This window comes from Osmerus mordax, chromosome 1 (assembly GCF_038355195.1).
Source record: "Osmerus mordax isolate fOsmMor3 chromosome 1, fOsmMor3.pri, whole genome shotgun sequence".
NCBI classification, from domain to species: domain Eukaryota; kingdom Metazoa; phylum Chordata; class Actinopteri; order Osmeriformes; family Osmeridae; genus Osmerus; species Osmerus mordax.
In genome coordinates, this window is record NC_090050.1 from 13,553,726 (window position 1) to 13,576,563 (window position 22,838).

A 22,838-nucleotide genomic window follows, 5' to 3' on the forward strand; every position below is an offset into this window, starting at 1 on the left:
CTGCTGTCTGGAAACATCTCTCCTGGCTGCTGTTGGAGAGGTTGATCTGGGGTTGATCATGTGACACACCCAGGCTGTGTACTGTACACAAAGACACAACACATACTGTAGCAACCACCATGAAGCAAAGACAGATTGATGACAGTCTAGAACCTTTGAGAGGTGGAATGGCAGTGATGTTGTGTGTGAATTTGCATGGGGTCAGACTGGTGCAGGAGTCCCCATTGACACTCACTTGCTGGCATCTCCATGCCAACGGAATGCAGACAAGCCATAAATTGTATTCGGACCACACTGTATACGGTGAGACTATCTTAAATAAACCGTCTTGTTTCATTTCTGTGTGTTTGGGGTCTGAGTATATGTGTGCGGGTGCGTGTGTGTGTAGACGAGTCAGGTTTCACCTCCTCCACAATGACATGACACACTTAACCTCCAATGTGTGCTAATTGATTGAGAAGGACTGACTCACTGAACCAATACTAAGTATTCTCTCTGGTTCAGAGAAAGAATAAGAGAAAGTGGGCGCCTGAGAGACCCAGGGGTGGGAGAGGGGAGACGAGCTTTTAGTAGAGTGATTCAGATTTATTGTTCAAGGCTTTTAGGGCACTTTCATGCAGGTGAATATGTTTTGTCCTGTTGTGGGAAAGAATGATGTGCTTTCGTAGATCTATCCCTGTCTTTATGTTCATCAGTCAAGAGCTCTTTACAGCATTGGTTCTCACAGTGGGGTCCCCGGATGTCCCCTAGGGGTCCGCAAGCCATAGCCAGGGGGTCCGCAAAATCATTTGCCATCAATTCTATAATTGTAAAATTGTGCTGTATCATTAAAAAGTGAAAAAAATATATAATAATCTACAGATGGGGACCATTTGCACCAATAAAACAAGCATATTGTGTCCAGTTAAGAGCACAAAGGGTATGCTGAATGGATGTTACGATTATGGGGGGTCCTTGGAAAATGTTCTCCCCTGTGAGGGGTCCCTGGCTCCAAAAGGTTTGAGAACCCCTGCTTTACAGCACTGAGCCTGAGCTGTTACAGGTAACACTGAAGCACCACAGGTGAGTATTTCTTAGCTAAAACATTCCAAAGGCCAATGAAATGTCAAAAATAATGACACAACACATTGTGGTAATTGACACCCAAGACACACACGTGTGTGCCACACACAGACACACACATATACACACACATGCATGCACACAGGGATGCATATTGCACTTGCTGGTTCATGGGATTCATGTCAACAGCATATACGCTGGCTGGAGAGGGCTTGTGTTTTGCTCGACCGGGATTGGCTGTTGCTATAACAATCGGGGCGGAGAGATGGCTGAGAGGGGGTGGAGACTGAGACTTATTATAAAAACCCTCCATGCACACTGCTCTCCTCCTCTCCTTTTTTTCTCTGTTCCTTTTTTCCCTCCTATTCCAGGCACTGGAGCGATCGCATGTGAATAGACAGAGAGGTTGAATGGTGAGCTGTCAGTGCAGAGCTCCCCTGCGTCGTTCAGCTGCCTATCTCTGTCAAAGCAGCTCTCGAGTACTGGATTATCTGTCAGCCTGACGCACACTCCTCCTCCCACTGTCTGTCTTGTTGCGTGTACCCACGACTCACGCGCACAGACGCACACACCTGGGACGTCCCTGGGAACCTGAGCAGAGGGAGAGAGGTTCCTGGTTCCCTTGGTGGATGACCTCTTCGCTCCTGTAAGTACAACTGTAGTAGCTATTTCTGTGTCTTTGCCTCAATGTTGGCCTCTGTCTCTCTCAAAGTATTCATCTATTCTCCTGTCGACAGTAGAGGCAAACCGTTTTTTTGGCAATCTATGTGCGTGTGTGTGTACGTGTGTGGTTGAAAGCGGGTCTGTGTATTTTTCTGTTAGCACAAACACTTTGGAAGCAGGTGATTTAAGCTGCCCAGTGTGAGGAAACCCATGGAAGAGTCTCTTGAGAGCCAACTGTGAGCATTTCAAACACAGCTCATGCTTTCAAAAGCATTCAGAGAATTGATCCATGTAATTGACCCAGGTGTGGTGCAGAGTAGTGTTGTGTATGTGTGTGTGTGTGTGAGTGTGTGTGTGTGTGTGTGTGTGTGTGTGTGTGTGTGTGTGTGTGTGTGTGTGTGTGTGTGTGTGTGTGTGTGTGTGTGTGTGTGTGTGTGCGTGTGTAGGAGTGGGATTAAGAGAGAGAGAAATAGATAAATAAAGAGAAAGAGAGAGAGAGTCTTTGCATGGATGCCAAGTTTTCTCAGTGGCAGGGATGGACTGTGAATAGACAGACATCTTATTCACATAGGTATGTATGTTTGTTTGTGCGTGTTTAAAACCAAGCTAAATTACTTAATGTTTCTCCACATCAGAACATTAGTTTTTCAGTGGTGCAGCTGTCTAAAGCCATATTTATGGCAGAAGGCCACTTATGTTTAAAAGTCAGAAGAAGACCCAAAGAGACTCCCAGCAGGGGCCAGTGAGGGAGGATGCAATTCTGACCAGGATCTCAGTAACACCTGTTGCATGTATACAAGTTCAAAGTGCTCTCTCAAAGCACACAGACAAATGTACAATATGGCAGCAAGCTTGAAAAAGTCTGGTTGCCTGCCCCTAGCTTAGTCTGACCTTGGTATATTAGTGAATTTAAATAACTCTCCTGCATATTATTGGACTATGATTCATCACCACCCCATAGAAATGCTGACATGAAGCTAGACCCCACTGGAGTGTTCAACAACAGAAAACACCACGCAGAAACACCCTCACACAAGGCAAGCTGGTATCAATCGCAATTCACACACAGCAACAAGCCAATCCGCCAGTTGGCAAATCAGCCAGAATCCATGTGTATTTATAGCCATGTGTTGTGTTTTGTGTGTTTGTCTGCGGAAATGTGTGTCTCTGCCAAGACCTCACCTCTCCCACTGTTCATGCTCGAAAGCAATCTGTGTAATGACAGGGGAGGGGGGAGGAGAGGGAGAGCCTGATATCAACAGCACAGAAGGGATGACCACAACTACCCCCTCAGCTCTCCATGTACTGTGCTGTGAGGAACCCTAGTGACCTCCACCAGGAGAGGGGGCTCACAGGATGGCAGAGACATACAGAGAGCCCTGAGTTGGGGAGCAACAGGGACACCCACCATCTCCTCTTTCAGACAGACTCCCTCATATCTCTATTTGTTTTATCCTCATCTGGGGATCTCTTCATTCCAAACCTCAGCTGTTAGCTAGTAATGAAGGAAAGCCACCCACTGGATATCTTGCAGTTCGGTTTCAACAGACAAAACGTCGTGATCTCTGGGGGTTTCCACAATGACACAGCGTTCTATAAGTGTCTTCTCTGTGTTTCAGCTGGATGTGAGCGTGGAGCTGGTTCATTTGGGCAGTGTGTCCACAGCCCTGTGGCTGGGCTGGCTCTCTGTGATCAGGTGGTTTTAGATAATTACAGGGTTAGTTCTCTAGAGGCTCAGCATAATGCTGGAGCTGTGATAGCTTATTAAAGGAGCTGGCCAGAGCCGGAGAGAGAGACAGAGGGGGAGGCAGAGGGAGAGATGGATAGAGAGCACAGGGAGGTCGAGAGGGGATGTAGAGGCAGAGGGGGAGGGAGGGAGAGGTAGTAGGAGAGGTGGAGGGAGAGGGAGAAGGAGAGGTGGAGGGAGAGGGAGAAGGAGAGGTGGAGGGAGAGGTAGAAGGAGAGGTGGAGGGAGAGGTAGAAGGAGAGATTGAGGGAGAGGAAGAAGGAGAGGTGGAGGGAGAGGGAGAAGGAGAGGTGGAGGGAGAGGTAGAAGGAGAGGTGGAGGGAGAGGGTGAAGGAGAGGTTGAGGGAGATGAAGAAGGAGAGGTAGAAGGAGAGGTAGAAGGAGAGGTAGAAGGAGAGGTAGAAGGAGAGGTGGAGGGAGAGGTGGAGGGAGAGGGTGAAGGAGCGTCTACAACAACTGTACACCATGCACACCTCCATTAGCTACATTGTTCGGTAACTGCCATTATAATAGGTTATTGGGGTTAAGGTGTTTCAGGGAGTGCAGCCTAACACCCTGTGGGAATTTGTCTTTTGCCCATCTACCATTGTGACAGAACCTGCTGCCAACCCAACTGTATTTGGTAGAGACCTCTCCCTGAATCCTCCTCACAAGGTTTCTTCCTTTTCTCTCTCCCCTGAGAGCGTGTTATTGTATTCCTTATCTTCTGTCAGGGTTCAGGTTGGGCTTTGGTGAAACCATGTGTGACATAGCATGTAAAAAGTAAAACACCCACACACAAGTGATGTCATCAGAAGACTAACATGAGGTGATAGACTGGAGATCGTGTCACTATGTCCTTTGCCTGCTGGGCTCCATAGCTGTTAAAGGGCACACTCACACACATCAAGATGTTCATTTAATCATTTATTATTACTTATATTTCCTCTGTCCACGCTGACCTGCACACACATCCACACACACACTTACTCCGCTTGTCTTAGGTTAGTATAGGTCTATAAGGTTAGTATAGGTCATTATGTGTATTGAGGTCTAGTATATTGTATATTGCACACTATTTTGTATATTAGGAGGTTTATTCTATTTATTTTTTTATTATCTTATCATAGATGCAATCTATGCTCTTAGTACTTATATGTTATGTTATGCCAGGTTGCTTTGCGTTGTCTTGTTCCAAGAATTTCAGTGCCCAGTCTGACTTTGTGTTGTTCTGTGCACCTGACAATAAAAACTTGAAACTTGAAACTACTGTACAGACACACACAGGCCAAGGGAAGAATCATACTTTTAATTAAAATGTGCCCTTTAGGTGAGATTTTATGCCGTCATTCAGCACAAACAAACAGACAGCTTTCAGCCTACCCCCTGGGTGCTGTAGTTTTCTCCCTCTCCCATACTCTCTGTCCATCCAAGGGCTGATGAAGTCTGTTTGAGGATGAATCATCAACGTGACATTTCTAATGCTTCCCATCACATCACTTTCTCTACTCATGTCAACCCTTACCCCCTGCTCGGCCCTGTGGGTGCATGTTGATGTGTGTGTTTGTGTGTGGGTGTGGGAAAGAGAGAGAGAGAGAGAGAGAGAGAGAGAGAGAGAGAGAGAGAGAGAGAGAGAGAGAGAGAGAGAGAGAGAGAGAGAGAGAGAGAGAGAGAGAGAGAGAGAGAGAGAGAGAGAGAGATGGAGACAGACAGACAGACAGACTGTATGTGTTCACTAAGTAGTTTAATCTAGATTATCGTATTAGTATGTGTGATGGGAGCTGAATGAGAGGTACGTGTTGGAGCCAATTTTAGTTCTGCTCAGTCATCTCTCAAGCTCTTTTTCTCAGACAGACACAGACAGACAGACAGACAGACAGACAGACGACACACAGACACACAGTCAGAGACAGACCTGCACTACACGACAGTATAGTATCGTCTCAGTGAAGGCTGTTATACAGAGCTAGCAGCTCCTGCCTCTCCAGCACCAGTAGATGAAGAAGAAGATGTGTCCTCCTACCTCCTGCTGTCCCTGCTGCACACCCTCTGACCCTGCTGCACACCCTCTGACCCTGCAGCACACCCTCTGACCCTGCTGCACACCCTCTGACCCTGTGTCCACATCACACCCTCTGACCCTGCTGCACACCCTCTGACCCTGTGTCCACATCACACCCTCTGACCCTGCTGCACACCCTCTGACCCTGTGTCCACATCACACCCTCTGACCCTGCTGCACACCCTCTGACCCTGTGTCCACATCACACCCAGAGGAGCAGGCAGGAGGAAACACAGGACACAGCTGAGCTCAGACAGACAGACACACCGAAAGGCAGGCAGGCAGATAGGCAGACAGACAGACAGACAGGCAGGCTCACAGGCAGAAAGGCAGACAGACTGGCATCTAGAATGGTAGGCAAACAGACAACCAAACAGACAGACAAATAGACAGACAGGCGGGGTGGCATACAGACAGGCAGGCAGGCTGGCAGACAAATAGACAGACAGACAGGCAAAACCAACCAAAACACATAACAAATCATTCATCCAGTGCAGACATGTGTAGTGTACAATCATGTAATAATAACGCAAAAGAAAACAGCCCAACAACAAAACAACAATGACATGAATGGCCTCTTACATAAACCAACACGACCGAGGACACAAAGCAGTTGTTTGATTTTGATCCAGCATTGCGAGATATTTGTTTTTCACTCTGGCCCACTGTGTATAGTAGAACTACTGTTCTGGGAAGGGGAGTGGGCACGCGCGCGTGTGGTGTGTGTGTGTGTGTGTGTGGCAGGAGGGGGGGACATAAACAAAAGAGATTTCATGATTGTAATTTCTCTTGAGGAAGTCATTGTCATTACCGTTACCAGTTTGGTGATCCAAGCTCACTTACACTCCATCAACACCAATAAACCCTTGAGAATGGAGGAAAATAAAGAGGGGTAAAAAAGGGAAAGGTGGAGAAACAGGAAGAGGAGCGAAGATCACACATCAACGTGGAGAGACAACAACAAAAACGAGAGAGAACAGGACAGGAAAGCTACATGTACACTGCCGACAAAGGGAAATAGAAAGAGGAAGAGAGAGCCCAGTACAGCTAAGCGGCACATCTCCCTGTGGCTGGTGGGAAGCGAGGGAAGCAGGAGACGTGAAAGGTCATCTTTAATACTGCCACACTGGAGACAGAGGGAGAGGGGGGGTGGATGAATGGGAGGAGGGGGAGGAGGAGAAAGGAAGGAGGAGGAGGAGGAGGAGGAGGAGGAGGAGGAAGAGGAGGAGGAAGAGGAGGAGGAGGAGGAGGAGGAGGAGGAGGAGGAGGAGGAGGAGGAGGAGGAGGAGGAGGAGGAGGAGGAAGAGGAAGAGGAAGAGGAAGAGGAAGAGGAGGAGGAGGAGGAGGAGGAGGAGGAGGAGGAGGAGGAGGAGGAGGAGGAGGAGGAGGAGGAGGAAGAGGAGGAGGAGGAAAAGGAGGAGGAGGAGGGAGATATAGGAAAGACTCCCACAGCCATGTGTCTCCTGCTCCACAGCACACATAAGAGGCTGTGATGTTGCTGAACACACGGGCGCTGTGTTATTGCTGAGACACTGAATACATCTACCATGGTCAGACAGAGTAACAGAACCCAGTCTCCACGGCTGTGGAAACCCGGGTGTTACTTTTAGTTCATGTTTCTTTTCTCAAACCCACAAAATATGTGAGTCAAAATAAACATAAAACATACAATTAAAAATAAAATAAGATAAGGCTGAGCTCCAAAAGAATATACTGTACATTTGAATTTCTACTCACGTTGTGTGAGTTGGTTTTGAGTACAAATTGTAGATAAAAATGATGGACAACACACAGTTCATGTGGGCTTACTGTCTGAGATGAATCCAGACTAAGATGTCTGCCACAGCACCTGTGTGTGGGTGGGTGTGTGTACGTGTGTGTGTGTGTGTATGTTTGCTTGCAGTAATATGGGCAGCGCTTGAATGAGCAGTCCTTCGGTGCATGTGAACCGCTGTGCCGAAAAGTAATGTGACCACAGGGCTAGGGTTGGCTTTCTGCTGCAACCCCCCGCCACACACACACACACACGCACACGCACACACAAACATACATTGAACACACATGCAGGCAATATGGCACAACTGTGAGTAATTCTTTGGTTGTTTGCAAACTTAAAAGATCACATGGTTCCCTTTCTTGTCCATCTCCTGAGGACCCAGAAGGCCAGTGAGGGAGAGTCATGAGGGAGGGAGACAGGGCAAAGGGGGGGGACCAGAAACGGAAAGAGAACTTTTTTCTTCCACGACTCACACATTCATTATTCCTCATTTCATGCTTCATGTTCAACTCCTGCTGTACCTTAGCAACACCTCCAGTTCTCCTGGCATGACCTCTCCTCCTCCAATCTCTTCTCCACGACTCGTCTGACCTCTGTCTCTCGCCCACACCCATCCACAGGAAACCATTGGTTACGTAAACCAACAATTAGATATTAGAATGGATAGGGTGTCCTTGCCAGTGGGGTCAGGGCGCCATTACACTGGGTATTCAGGGAGGCTCAGGCGGTACATTTCAGGGAAATGAAATGGTAGAGAGGATACACAGAGAGGAGCGAGAAAGTGTGTGTGTGTGTGTGTGTGTGTGAGAGTGAGTGAGTGAGTGAGTGAGTGAGAGAGAGAGAGAGAGAGAGAGAGAGAGAGAGAGAGAGAGAGAGAGAGAGAGAGACCAAATGCCCATGGGTAGGGGGAAACGTGCATGTGAGCATATGTGTGTTCGAGTGTGCAAGCTCCAGCACGTGTGTGCGCATCAGGATGAATGTGTGCCACATCTTTGATGTCCATGTGCACTGACCTGTATAAACCCATGAAGCCAAACTGAACATGAAAAACACAAATGTTCTACATCAACTGCCCACATTCATGTGGTGAGATAACTGGACAAAGACAGAAATGGCTCGTACCAGGCTTGAATAACGGGCAAGAATATATCATAAACTAATGAATAACGTGTTTTTCAACCTACAACCTTCTAATCATCCTTGCTTGGGATGGATCCACACCTGGAGTGGAAAGAGGGAGCGAGATCAAAATCATACCTGCGCCAGTGGAAGAGAAAGACTTCACAGCTCTCTACAGTTTCCATCTCCATTACACCTCTCCTGTGAACAACAGAGGGAGGAGAGGGGTAAGACATGGAAGAAAGGAAGGGAGGGAGGGAGGGATGTGGTTTTGCAGGCAGTGTTAGGCCTGTGCCTCTGTCCCAGCTCGATCAGAGAGAGGAAATGAGGGGACCAGAGCAGATGCTCTTTTGTGTGCCTGTTTGTGTGTCTGTTTGTGTGTCTGTTTGTGTGTCTGTTTGTGTGCCTGTTTGTGTGTCTGTTTGTGTGCCTGTTTGTGTGTCTGTTTGTGTGCCTGTTTGTGTGCCTGTTTGTGTGTCTGTGTGCCTGTTTGTGTGTCTGTTTGTGTGTCTGTTTGTGTGTCTGTTTGTGTGCCTGTTTGTGTGTCTGTTTGTGTGCCTGTTTGTGTGCCTGTTTGTGTGCCTGTTTGTGTGTCTGTTTGTGTGCCTGTTTGTGTGCCTGTTTGTGTGTCTGTTTGTGTGTCTGTTTGTGTGCCTGTTTGTGTGTCTGTTTGTGTGTCTGTTTGTGTGTCTGTTTGTGTGTCTGTTTGTGTGTCTGTTTGTGTGCCTGTTTGTGTGCCTGTTTGTGTGCCTGTTTGTGTGTCTGTGTGAGAGTGTGTGTTCTGGACCCTAATGCCCTTGACAGAGAGAGAGGGAGCAATGGGTGGAAAATATATCCTATTGGCTAACAGCAAGAAGTCCCCAGAATGCACCCTGCTCCAAACAGAGGCCCCCGTTGTCTGTAAACAAGAGAAGTGGAGCGGACTGGGTTTGGAACACACACACATGCAATCAGGGACACTTCCCTGGCAACACACACATTGAGCTGTTCAAGAGGGGCTGGGAGGTGACACCGACATGAAAGGATGAATGGAAACATGTCCTGTTTCAACTGCACTGTGTAGTCAGGGCAACTGAGGTAAAAACCCGACACACAGCTTTGGGAAGGACAGGGCTACATCAGATCACAGCAGCATATTGTGAATTGGGGAAACAGAACTTTGGTAAGACATCACATTAGACTCGGATCCAGTAACAAGCTTCCACTAACACCCACTGCTGCCTGCTGCTCTCTGGGCAGGCTGCTGTGGTCAGGGATCTGAAACACACACCAGCTGACAGAGATGAAGAGAGCAAAGAGATGTGAAACGGTGGAGAGATTTAATGAGAGAGAAATAATGACTGTCTTTTTGTGGGTGCAAAGCGTGGCTGCCCGTGGGTGTCCACATGCAGATGTGTGTGCTGATGCAGTTTTCAGACACTGTTTGGCCCCCCAGGCAGCACAGACAACAGACAAGCAGACAGGTAAACAGACAGAGACAGATAGTCACATAGACAAGCAGACAGGCAGACCAACAAACAAACTGACAGACTAAGCAGGCTGATAGACAGGCCGACAAGCGTACAGACAGTCAGGGCAGATAAGCAAGCAGCACCCCAGGTAATCTGGGTCTGAGGTGCAGGTGCCAGAACCCCTGTTAAGACCTTGGTGAGCGACTGAGTCCCAGAAGGCCCAGGGATCTTCTACAGCCTCACAAGGGAAGAGCTACACATCGGCAGCCACACTGATCACTAAGCTGCCTACTCTCAGGTCTTAAAATAATGAGCTCAAATAATGAACACCCACACACACTCACACACACACATAGACGCAAGATTCAAGTCTATTATTGGGGACTGATAGAGAAAAAGGGAGACCATAGCAACCAGCCAGCAGTCCGGAGTGGAGAGAGAGAGTAAAGAGAAAGATGCATACACAGTTGACGAGGCGGCGAGAAACTAGCGAGAACAATGTGAGAAAAAGAAATAGATCAAAAGTTAAAGAGAACGAGAAGAAAAGAAAGAGACAAAGCAATGATGTAACACCAGGACAGGGTGGCATAATGCATCCACACCCAAGTGGCTGGTGCAACTGGGCCATGTCAGAGGGACAGGGCAGGGGGGAGGAGTGACTATTGATCGAGCGCTCCCTTGCTGCGTGCTCGCTCGTTATTAGATCAGAGGAAAGCAGTACTGCCATCAGTCAGGGGAGAGCGGCACAGTGAGTGTCTGTCTGTCTCTCTCGTTTACAAGTCCAACACCACAGCAAATGAAGAGGTTAGACCATGCGAGGACATGATGGCAACCAGGACAGGTCTCAGTCAGAGGGGAGGGAGGGTCACGGGGAAAAGATCATGTGACAGACCATGGTTTAGTTCTGAAGGTTCAATACTGTGATGGTTACTCTGGGGAGATGGGTGGATGGATGAATGGATGAATGGACAGACTGACAGACGGACGAATGGACGGACGGATAGGGATCATCATTTCCTGAATCTTTTTCTGTCTTCCCCTGGCAGGCTCAGCTCCACAGCATCATGAACAAGATGAAGAACTTTAAGCGGCGCTTTTCTCTGTCCGTCCCTCGCACCGAGACCATCGAGGAGAACGAGTTCACTGAGCAGATCAACCAGCTCAACATCCGACACACTCAGGGTAGGAGCCTGAATCTCCAATCAGCAACCTCCAGTCCACTCAAGCCTCATCGTAATCAGGAACTAATCTCATTACCGAAACTCTCACCCAATGTTTTCATTGCTACAGTACCTGTATATCAATAACCATTCCCATTCATAGAGCCCAGAGACTATTTCCACAGCGCTGATCCAGTCCTGATCCCAGCTCTGTTACTCCACCTCCTCCTCATCCCTCCATCCATCCTACTGTGACTGATCGGCCAGCTCTATTATTGGATCAGTAATCAGCTCATGCAGAGTTTTCTTCATTCACACCAATCTTTCCGTGTCTGCCCCAGGCCTCTCAGGTTGCAGGCAGATCAGAAGTGTGTCTGGTTGGGGTTGGGCCTGGGGATGGGCCTGGGGTCTGAGATGGGTTCAAGACATGATTACACCAAAAAGTGGAAAGATTATTTTATCTACAAAAAGAATGTAGTTCTGAGAGGAGAGTGAGGGAGAGAGAAAAGGGGAGAAAGGAGAAGAGAGAGAGATGCTCAGCTGTTTGGGAAAAGCAGCTGTGTGCTTTAACTCCAGGACTCCCAGGAGAAGTGGGTCAGTAGAGCGAGTGAGGGAAAGAAAGAGAAGAGAGAGAGACATAGAGAGACAGAGAGAGACAGAGAGAGAGAGAGAGAGAGACAGAGACAGAGAGAGAGACAGAGAGAGACAGAAAGAGAGAGAGAGAGAGAGAGAGAGAGAGAGAGAGAGAGAGAGAGAGAGAGAGAGAGAGAGAGACAGGGACAGAGACAGAGACAGAGAAGGACAGAAAGAGAGAGGAGAGAGAGAGAGAGAGAGAGAGAGAGAGAGAGAGAGAGAGAGAGAGAGAGAGAGAGAGACAGAGACAGAGACAGAGACAGAGACAGAGACAGAGAAGGACATAGCTTCAGGACTCAGATGTAAGGATGGTCCTTTATTCACAGTTGCTGTACTACCTCCACTGGATTAGTATTGAGTTAGTGTTGAGCTTTATCAGATTCCTGTTTGGTGATGCCAAACTCCGAATTTGTTCACAGTTAAACCCACATTCCCAAAATGTTTCGTAACATTCCCTTCCAGTTCAGATTAGGTTACCACATCAGAGCAATGACGTTCCAAATGTATCAGAGGAAAGCACAGTATCTCAATGTTAAAAACAGCATTTCAAACACTTTGTCATCCTCTGAACATCACATTCATGTGTATCAAAAGGTTGACACTATATTTTCCTTACTCCTTTCTCTTAGAAATAGTCAGTACTGGTATACCAACACGTTCTTGGGAGACAAAAGATAGTCATAGTGTCCAATGCAACAGAGATTATGTACTAACTATACAGTTGCACTGTCTGTACTTAAATATGGACAACTATTTATCCTCATGGAAGCTCTCTTACTAATTTCAGCAGATTTGATTCTCACGGCTGTCTGTTTGGATTGGAGAGCAGCTGCATCAAACTTGTAAAGACAAAGAAAGTCAATCAGTCATGGCTGACTGAAGCTGATGAATTCATTAGCATACCCCTAGGATTACACACACACAGAAACGTGCATTTGTGTGTGTTTGTGTAATCCTAGGGGTATGTATACACACACGCTTTTGTACGCATGCATTCACACACACACACACTCACACACAAAAACACACCAACTCATATCTAGATTGTTACAGATAATTTATTGAGACATAATAAATCAGTGTGGATTTACATGGACGCCTTGTGCAGTTATCCTTCCATTACTGCAGGATTAGTTTTACAATTTGAGTGTGTGTGTGTGTGTGTGTGTGTGTGCGTGTGTGTGTGTGTGTGTGTGTGTGTGTATGTATGTAACTTTGAGGCTTGTATCATTTTGAATAACTCAAAATACTATGCTGTTTTTCAGCATAGTGTCATTCTAGTAAAAACAGTTTGATGTGCTGGTTAAACAAATGTAGCAGCAAACACTTTAACTCACTGTACTGTGGCAGGACAACTGTAGCTACACTGTAGCTCCACTGTGACTATCTCAGGCCTGGTCTGCATGTCCCCACTGATTGAATTTCCCACATGGCCATGTGAGAACCAGCACAGCCAAATTATTCACATTAACAGATTTCTCTTTATATCAGTTTCCAAAACACACATGCACACAAATACACACACACAGACACAGACTCATGGACACAGTCACAAGTCCCTCATTACATAAGGCCTGGTGTTCTCTGGTCATGCAGACTGCCTGTGGTTCTGACTGCCCTGACTACTCCTGTCCTCGCCCCTCTCCTCTCATTTGCATTTTCACATTTTATTCATGTTGACGCTTTTATTCAAAGCAACACACTCTCTCCTTTCTCCTTTCCCTGTACAGCCTCCTCCTCTACTCTCCTCTCCTTTCCTCTCCCCACACCTAATCCTCCTTTATTCACCGTCAACCTCCTCCGCTCTCTCCTCACTACAGCTCTTCTTCTCCTCTCCTCGCCCCCCCTTCCTCCTCCTCCCCTTTACAGCTTGTGTGGAGTTCATTGTTGCTTAGGCTGGCAGGGTTGAAACAGTAGCTGTGGCAGAGCCAGTGGGCTGCCAGGGTTAGACAGACAGATGGATATGACCGCTCCACTGAGAGAGCCCACCTCCTGGCAGCAGAGGCTGAGCGCTGTAGCTTTCATAACACATACAGATAACCCCATCACTATCTCCATCTCCCTGGGTTCCCTCCCCCTCTTTCTTTCTTTCTTTCTTTCATTCTTTCTCCCTCTCCCTCTCCCTCTCCCTCTCTCCCTCTCCCTCTCTCCCTCTCCCTCTCTCTCTCTCTCTCTCATGTGACCTCATGTGGTTCTTATTGGATTGTCCTTTTCCCAACAAACTGCTCTATCCAGGTCTCACAGCCAGACATTAGAACCTACGTAACCTGAATTTGTGTTTGTGTATGTGTGCCTCTGTGTGCCTCTGTGTGCCTCTGTGTGACTCTGTGTGCCTCTGTGTGCCTCTGTGTGCCTCTGTGTGCCTCTGTGTGCCTCCGTGTGCCTCTGTGTGACTGTGTGCCTCCGTGTGCCTCTGTGTGCCTCCGTGTGCCTCCGTGTGCCTCCGTGTGCCTCCGTGTGCCTCCGTGTGCCTGTGTGCCTCCGTGTGCCTCCGTGTGCCTCCGTGTGCCTGTGTGTGAATCGACTGCACTGACCCCAATTACTCAAAGACAGATCAAAGGTCTACTAACCCTATGATATTTAAATGAGACTATAGCTGATAATTTATTTCTGAATCTATCTAGCTATCTTTTTGTCTATCACTTAAAGACTTGCTCCATAGTCGTGCTCCTTAGAGAGAAAGTATTTGTCTTTCTTTGTAAATTGCACCTGCTGGTTGTTCCTAAATGTGTTTAGTAAAACCAAGGCTATTGAATTTCCTGTAATAATTGGAGAGAGAGAGAGAGAGAGAGACAGGGAGGAAGAGACACCTCAGTTAGCTCTAACCCTGTCTGTATTAACAATCAGCGTCCCCATGGAAACTAGGAGTTACAGAGCTCCATGCATTCAACATCAAACACCCAGAGAAGGAATGGGCCGCGCACACACACACATACAACACACTCACGAATAAAGCAGGAGGTTGTCAGTGGAACAGAGACACGTGTCCACTTGAAACCCACAATCAAATACAAAGCCAGGGAGACAAATAGCCCTCCTTCATTGAGATAAGGGATGAGACCCAAGTTGAAACATGTTCAGCGTATTCAAAGACCTCACCCACGCACACAATCGCACACGCACAAACACACTTAATTATAATTAAGTTCTCTGTACTCCATGCTAGCTGATAGCTTTTCATAACAGCAAACCTCAAACACTGCTGTGTTAAACACTCGAACAGCAAGAACCAGTCTCACCGTGATGAGGACATGCTGGAGAGAGACTTTAGAGCCTCTCTCCAGCTCCTGCGTGTGGGCTTTATGTCATTTATCTTTCCTAGAGAATTGAGGAGTGTGTGTATGTGTGCCTGCCTGCCTGCCTGCCTGGTATGTACTTGGATTAGAATGTGCTGTCCATCCCCTTTCCAGCTCTCGCCACAGACAGCCTGGCACTGCCTTCTCTGTCCACCGATGCCAGCCCGGTGAGCTCTGAGCCAGACACCCCAGGAGCACAGTCCCCCTCCCAGTTTCAGTACCGGAGCAAGGCCCACAGGCGCTTCTCCATGGAGGTAAGGCCATACACACAACTGTCTCTCCACCCACACATGATTCAACAATGGTTTTCCAGTTCTTATCTTTTCTCATGTGTCTACAGAAGGCTGAGGAAAGAAAAGTATCGCATTAAAAAAACATGCAGGTTTATTCCTGAACCCATTCAAAGAGAAGAGACACCATATTTCTTTTTTGACTTCTTTTGCTACGCTTCTTGACTTCTAGTCAGAGCCAAACACCTTCAGTGACAAGGCGGGAGAGTCATCCATCTGACCTTTCCCAAGAAGCCTTCCCGCTGAGACAGTTCGGAGTCACCTCCTCTCAGACGCCCATACACACACACACACACACACACAACAACACAAACTCAAACTTAGTGGAAATTCACACAGACTCACTGTCAGACAGCAAAGTACACCTATTACGCAGGGGAAGTGTGGACAAGTCAAGTCACTCAGGGAAAAAAGGGACGAGTTGTGCTCTAACTGAGCTTCAGTACCCTGACCAGGAAGAGGGAGGGAGGGCCACAGGTCCTGCCTCGTCATCAAACACTGATATCTGTATTACATATGTCCAAATAAAGGACAGGCTGGTAAACATTGCCCAGATTCATACACATAATAATAAGGTGTATGGAAGCACAGCTGTACGTACACCACCAGGGCTGGTAGTGTATTCCAGGTTATGTGTACAAATGAATGCCTGTTTACCTTTTAAACCTGAGAGCTATTGTTTCATGTTGACTGTGTGTGTGTGTGTGTGTGTGTGTGTGTGTGTGTGTGTGTGTGCGTGCGTGCGTGCGTGCGTGTGTGCGTGTGTGCGTGTGGTAGGACGTCAGCAAGCGCATGTCTTTGCCCATGGACATCCGTCTGCCTCCAGAGTTCCTCAAGAAGCTCCAGATGGAGAGTGAGAACTCGGCCGACAGCAAGCCCCTCACTCGCATGTCCAGAAGAGCCTCGCTGGTATGTACCTGCACGTCAACACACTCTGGTATCAATAAAGTTCATTGAAAGGCTCAGACGTGGTGCTGACCGGGCCACTCTGTGTATGTGTCTCCTCCTGCAGTCAGACATTGGTTTTGGGAAACTGGAGACCTATGTGAAGCTGGGAAAACTAGGCGAGGTGAGAAGATGTCACCACAACTTGTCTGCACCACTCAACACTTCCACAGAGCGTGTTTCAAACACACCAGGCCTTCACAACAGTAGTGTGTGTTTGTGTGTGTTTGTAAAGTAGCCCCTTCCAATGTTAGATAAGAAGGTAATGTGTGTTCAGGGCTACGGTTGCCCTCTGTGCTAGCCTGGTAGCAGAGAGCAGTGTGCATGGTATTATTATGTTGCCCTCTACAATCAGCATCTACAGCAGGGAACATATCCAGGCGTTTTCTAGTCCTGCGGCCGTGCATTAACGCTGGACTGATCAGAGTAGTGTCAACAGGTCCAGACCTTCTCTCACACTGAATCCTCAGAGTTCTCAAGAGCCTGCAGCATGACTGGCCTGGTGAAGGTCATGTGATAGAGATAGCAGGTGTGTCACTCAGTCCCATGGCTCTGCAGTACAAGGTATACCACTGCTAGCATGGGGGAGGGGGTTATGTAAGCTTGATGTTGATGGTAACAAGGTCAATGGCAGGCCAACTGAACAGTATTCCTTTCTATGTGCCAGCATAATAATAACACTTCAAAATATCATTTTGTAAAGGAAGGATAAGCAGAGAGCAGGATGAGCAGAGACTAAATCGTGATTGTCTGCTGATGGGATGTGTCCTTTTATTCTAATCTAAAACTGATTCAGTATAATCTTGCTCTGTCGTATGATGGTGTCAGAGTGTCCGTACTTTCCTTATTTGGGAAGATAGACCACTTGAGTCAATGTACTATACTTCCTGTGCTCAGTTGACCAAAGACTGTTTGGTGGTGGTTTGTTGTATGTATGATATGTGTATGTGTGTGTGTGTATGTGTGTGTGTGTGTGTATGTGTGTGTGTGTGTGTATGTTTCTTTAGGGGACGTACGCCACAGTGTTTAAAGGGCGTAGCAAACTGACAGAGAACCTGGTGGCGCTGAAGGAGATCAGACTGGAGCACGAGGAGGGAGCCCCCTGCACAGCTATCAGAGAAGGTAACACACACACACCCACACACACACACCCACACACACACACCCATACACATATTCATTTAGCGGACGCTTTTATCCAAAGCGACTTCCAAGAGAGAGCTTTACAAAGTGCATAGGTCACTGATCATAACAACAAGAACAACAACAACAAGCCACACACCCACACACGGCCCTTAAAGCCTTATCTTTTACTCTCTCACACCTTCAACCACAGCACAAACATCTACACTACCCGGGGATAGTTATTATTATTATTAGCCATGAAGGGCTTTTCAGCCGTCAGGAATGTAACAACACTGCCCTCCAGTGGACATCCAATGTCCCTACCGCTCTTATTGAGTTTGGTGCTGTTGGACTAACTGCTGTGTGTCTGCCCCCTCAGTTTCCCTACTGAAGAACCTGAAACATGCAAACATCGTTACCTTGCATGATATTATACACACAGACCGCTCCCTCACACTGGTGTTTGAGTACCTGGTAAGCACACACACACACACACACACACAAATCCTGTCTTATAAGAAGCATATTTGATGGCATCATGAGATGGCCGTTTCTGATGAGCTCTTGTCTGTGTGTGTTCCAGGACAGTGATTTAAAACAGTACCTGGACAACTGTGGGAACCTCATGAGCATGTACAACGTCAAGGTGACCAAGACCCAAGGGATCGGCATCATCCTTTTCATCATCAATCCCACTTAGTACTGCTAGTTTATGTACCCTTAGTATAGTTAGTCCACATATTTAAATTTTAGGTATATGTTTATTGTATGCACCTTCCTGCCAAAGCAAATTCCTTGTCTGTGCAAACTTTCATGGCGAATAAATCCCATTCTGATTCTGATTCTGATCAATTTCATTTTCGTTTAATAGTATAACTTTTTATAATATTAATATCTAAAACTCTACCTCGACCCCTTCTCCCTCCCTAACTCCATTGGTGGTTCTCTCTCTCTCTCTCTCCAGATCTTCATGTTCCAGCTGATGAGAGGTCTGTCCTACTGTCACAAGAGGAAGATCCTCCACAGAGACCTCAAACCTCAGAACCTGCTCATCAATGAGAAGGGGGAGCTCAAACTGGCTGACTTTGGTAAGACACGCACAGGGGTCAGGGGTCTGTGTTAACATGACAAGGCAAAAGCATTGCTTGACCTCAGTTCAGATAAGCAAGTGACTTGTGACTCTGCGCTTGACTGGTCAGGTCTGGCGCGCGCCAAGTCTGTCCCCACCAAGACCTACTCCAACGAGGTGGTGACATTGTGGTACCGCCCTCCAGATGTGCTGCTGGGCTCCACAGAGTACTCCACACCCTTAGACATGTGGTGAGTAGAACAGCACCAGTCGTCCTCAACACTCCAGGGCAGCCCTTCTGTCAGAAACGACTACCAAGCCTAAACAGCATGTCATCATCCAGTTTGCCCTTTCACAGTTCTATCTGGTATCTTTTCTTCATGGTCATTTCCAAGGGGAGGAGACTCTTTGAGGAGTATGTATGGTCCGTCTGAGAGGCCAAGCCTGCAACACAATAGCAGCCCTTCATACATACTCATTCTAAATGCATTCTTTATACATCAAGCTGTAGGCTGTTGTGTGAAAAGGGCTCCATAAATAACAGAATACATCAGGGTTCTCACATCACAGACACAGACACTGTCCTGCTTGTGACCACCGCAACATCTCTTTGATGTATATGTGTGTGTGTGTGTGTGTGTGTGTGTGTGTGTGTGTGTGTGTGTGTGTGTGTGTGTGTGTGTGTGTGTGTGTGTGTGTGTGTGTGTGTGTGTGTGCAAAAACGACAAACATTTATCACTTCTATCAAACTAGCCAGAACCTTCTAACCATCCCTAATCAATCTCATGAGCTCTCAGCTAATATGCTTACTATCACAGTCCCAAAAAAACGGAGGAACTGTCTGACTCTCCGTCTGTGATATGGTCATTCTGATGCCAGCATGTCTTTCCTGTCTGTCTTACCAGGGGCGTGGGCTGCATCATGTTTGAGATGGCCACGGGCCGGCCCATGTTCCCTGGAGCCACCGTGAAGGAGGAGCTCCATCTGATCTTCAGACTCATGGGTAACAGATCAGCCTCCGCAAAGCTCCTCCCACCACAACCTGGACCAGATACAGCCCTGCCTCCATCTAATACTGACACTGCCTACTGCCTTCCGCTCCCTCTCTTCTGCTCCCTCGCTCTGTCTCTCTCCCTCCTTCCCTTCCTCAGGTACCCCCACAGAGGAGACCTGGCCGGGCATCTCCAACAATGAAGAGTTTGCATCCTACCTCTTCCCCCAGTACAAATCCCAACCGCTCATTAACCAGGTGCCCAGGTAGACAACCATAGCAAGACTACAAGACCTGACCCTATTCCAACTGCTCACCATCACCCATCACATGGTAATGTAGGACCACAACTTGACTATGTTTTTGTCTTTACTAGGCTGGATGCAGAGGGGATAGACCTGCTGTCTGCTCTGCTCATGGTAAGAGATGTGCGTCTGCAGCATTGCTTTCCTTGTGTATTCTTGCAGAGGTCTGTTTCCAGCTGCTGGACCACAGTATTCTCCTGTGTTGTTGCAGTATGACACAAGGACCAGAGTCTCGGCTGAAGGTTCTCTGAGGTACCCCTACTTCCTGGCTCTGGGAGAGAGAATCCACAGCCTGGCAGACAGTAAGACACACACACACACACAGACACACACACACACAGAAGCACAGTACACACAGCCATTCCTCACACTGTGATGTCTTTGTGTTTCTCCACGCCCAGCTTCTTCAGTGTTCTCCCTCAGAGAGGTACAGCTGCAGAAGGATCCAGGCCACCGGAGCTCAGTGTTCCAGCCTCCAGGTACTACTGACTGACTGACTGACTGACTGACTGACTGACTGACTGACTGATTGACTGACTGATTGACTGACTGATTGACTGACTGATTGAAAATACTTTATTGTCTTGACCTTTGGTTCAAAGGTTGCGAGTATTTTAGTAAACACTATACCTCTCATGCAGTCACACCTTCTTATGCATCAACGTCCCCATAGTAATAGATTTGAAGCAAACGCGTAGTATTCCATTACACTGCACTAAGCAAGCATCCACATAGCATCCCCCTACTGTACATACACCAATAGATATGAACAGGATTCCTCATGTTGTGTTTTTTTTCCTCCTGATCCCAGGTCGGGGGAAGAACAGAAGACAGAGCATCTTCTAGAGCAGCGGACAGAGGAGAGACAGCGAGCAGCCGCTCTGAAAACAGAGAAGAAATCATCTGTGGAGATCTTCTCCCACCTGTAAAACACACACAGACACAAACAATCCAATTCACCTTGTTTTTGTCATGTCAATGAAGCATGGACATAGTTAAGGATTTCTATATATGAACTTGCACTGCGCCTCAATCCCCCCCTCTCCCTTGAGCTGAGTTGAGCCTTTTAGTATAGTCACAAACACTGGATTCTTTAGATGTTACATTAAAACAAACTGAATAGCCTGGTACTACACTCCCACACACTGAGTATGCACTGCGGCCATACAGTACCTATAGTCAAGACACTGGACCCTACCAACCTCAGAAGCATTGGTTATGTGCATGAGTACAGCTAAAGCAGCTAGATTTGTATATGATTTGTATATGATAACGCACACATCCACATACATACACACACATCCAGACACATGCACGCAAAATTCCTCAACTATTGCCACAAAACAACAATACTGCTACTATTTAAATACACGTCCACCTTCTTAACTGTACAAGACCAAATACCACAATATGTGGGGTAAATATAAATTCAGATGGTAAACAAATGTCTACAATCACCCAATGATTTAACTCCTTGTGGATTGTCATGACAGTATTACAGTACATTAGTAAATTTCACTCTTTTGAAGTTGCCTTAGTAAAATGTGCATGACATTTCACGTGTTGAGAATATGATATAGACATCTAGAGTAGCCTTTGTGTTGGAGGATATTTTCTTTGTTTTTGTAAAAACACACTATCAAGTGTCCGTATTTTAAGTCTCTCCTATTTGCACAAACCAGAAGTGTCCTCTGAAGAAAGTTCCTTTCCCTCCTCCTCCATCACCAGGCAGGCCAAGTCCAAACACAAACTGTCGTCTCGTCCCCTAGTTCTTTCCCCTCTTATCCTGCAGTTCTGAAGACAGTATCAGGAGGCTTGAGATGTTGTGACCAGGCCCAGATTCATCCTCCTCTTCTTTTATGCTCCTTTCCTCACAGTCCCCAGAGCACTACTGAGCACCATGAGTAGCACACAGACAAGGGTACAAGATGTGGTTAGCGGGGGTTGTGAGGTGGACTTCAGGTGTGGTGGAAGTTAGCATCGGACGACCTGGATAATATTCTGTGGAGAGACACAGAACCTTGAGACCCTACCCTGAGATAGAGTCTGGCTCTCAGTAGTCTGCTGTGGCATTCTCCCCTTCTCTCCTTCACCTAAATGAAGGGTAGTACCGTAGCAGGAGTCTGACTGCAGAGCTTTGAGTCAACCTTGGCGTTTCCAGATCAATGCAGATAACCAGAGAAGAGAAGCACCCTGAGGCTTGGTGTAGCAATACTCTAAAACAGCTTCCATACCTTGACTATAGTCTTGGGCCCAGCTAACAGAGTGAAAAATCTGATAGTTGAAAGCAGAGTGATGTATGCCTAGGAAGGACCTTGTGGGAGAGATGTAATTGTGTTACACTTTAAATTGTCCCCTCTTTATCTTAGCACCCCTGGGGCTGAAGTATTACTGTATGTGTTTAGTTGTGGTAAATGAAGCTATTTTAAATACTGTAATTTGAAATAATATATATGTATTTTAACAGATGTGTCCATCTTTCTCAGTGAATTTTATGCCAGACAGACGATACAAGATATGACTGTATTAAATAATTGTAGATTATATCTAAATGTTTTATAAAAGATATAAAGTATATTTAGATTTTGTATGAAATGTGATATTCAATATTTTGTGTGATTTGTCTACGCTGTTATTAAAACAAGAGATTGAATGTATTGTGACTGCCAATAAGCCAAAAGTGATCGAATAATGAATAACTAATGAATAAATCAATAAACGATTCTGAAGCACACACAGTCCGATAACTTATTAAAAAAATATTCTACCTACCAATATTCAACATGATAAAACTTTATTTCAATAGTTTATTTTAATAGTTTCATAGTTTACAGAAAACAACAGTAGGCTACTTTTTGGGGATCAGTCTATGTTTAGAATGTATATGCAAAACAAATGGCGGTAGGCTTCTTGGCGATATTTACCACAACACAAATGCCTGTCTCAGCTTGAGGTTAGCAGAATTTAATTGACAGAATTGTCTTTGGTCAAGCAAATTAAGCAGACAAAGTCAGCCAAACAACGTCTTATCTACATTTCGTCATGCAAATTTGCAGTGAGGTCGTCACAAAGGTAGTTTTACCTGCGAACTTTTAGCGTGAGCACGTCCAACCATCGTCCAACCATCGTCCAAAGCTGAGACAGAGAAGGCAGCCTATCAGTAT

At 46.7% G+C, this 22,838-nt stretch overlaps 1 protein-coding gene across 1 annotated transcript; it reads left to right on the forward strand.

Moving 5' to 3' along the window:
* Positions 1-1,492: 1,492 nt before the first annotated feature.
* Positions 1,493-22,397, forward strand: cdk18 (cyclin dependent kinase 18). The gene is made up of 16 exons (XM_067237571.1): positions 1,493-1,708; positions 10,907-11,042; positions 15,064-15,203; positions 16,017-16,148; positions 16,252-16,308; positions 17,192-17,306; positions 17,689-17,783; positions 17,893-17,955; positions 18,274-18,397; positions 18,509-18,629; positions 19,284-19,381; positions 19,530-19,635; positions 19,746-19,788; positions 19,886-19,976; positions 20,076-20,153; positions 20,486-22,397. Exons 2-16 carry the CDS (start codon positions 10,925-10,927, stop codon positions 20,518-20,520), a joined length of 1,416 nt encoding a protein of 471 aa, XP_067093672.1. The 5' UTR covers positions 1,493-1,708; positions 10,907-10,924; the 3' UTR covers positions 20,521-22,397.
* The last annotated feature ends 441 nt before the right edge of the window (positions 22,398-22,838 follow it).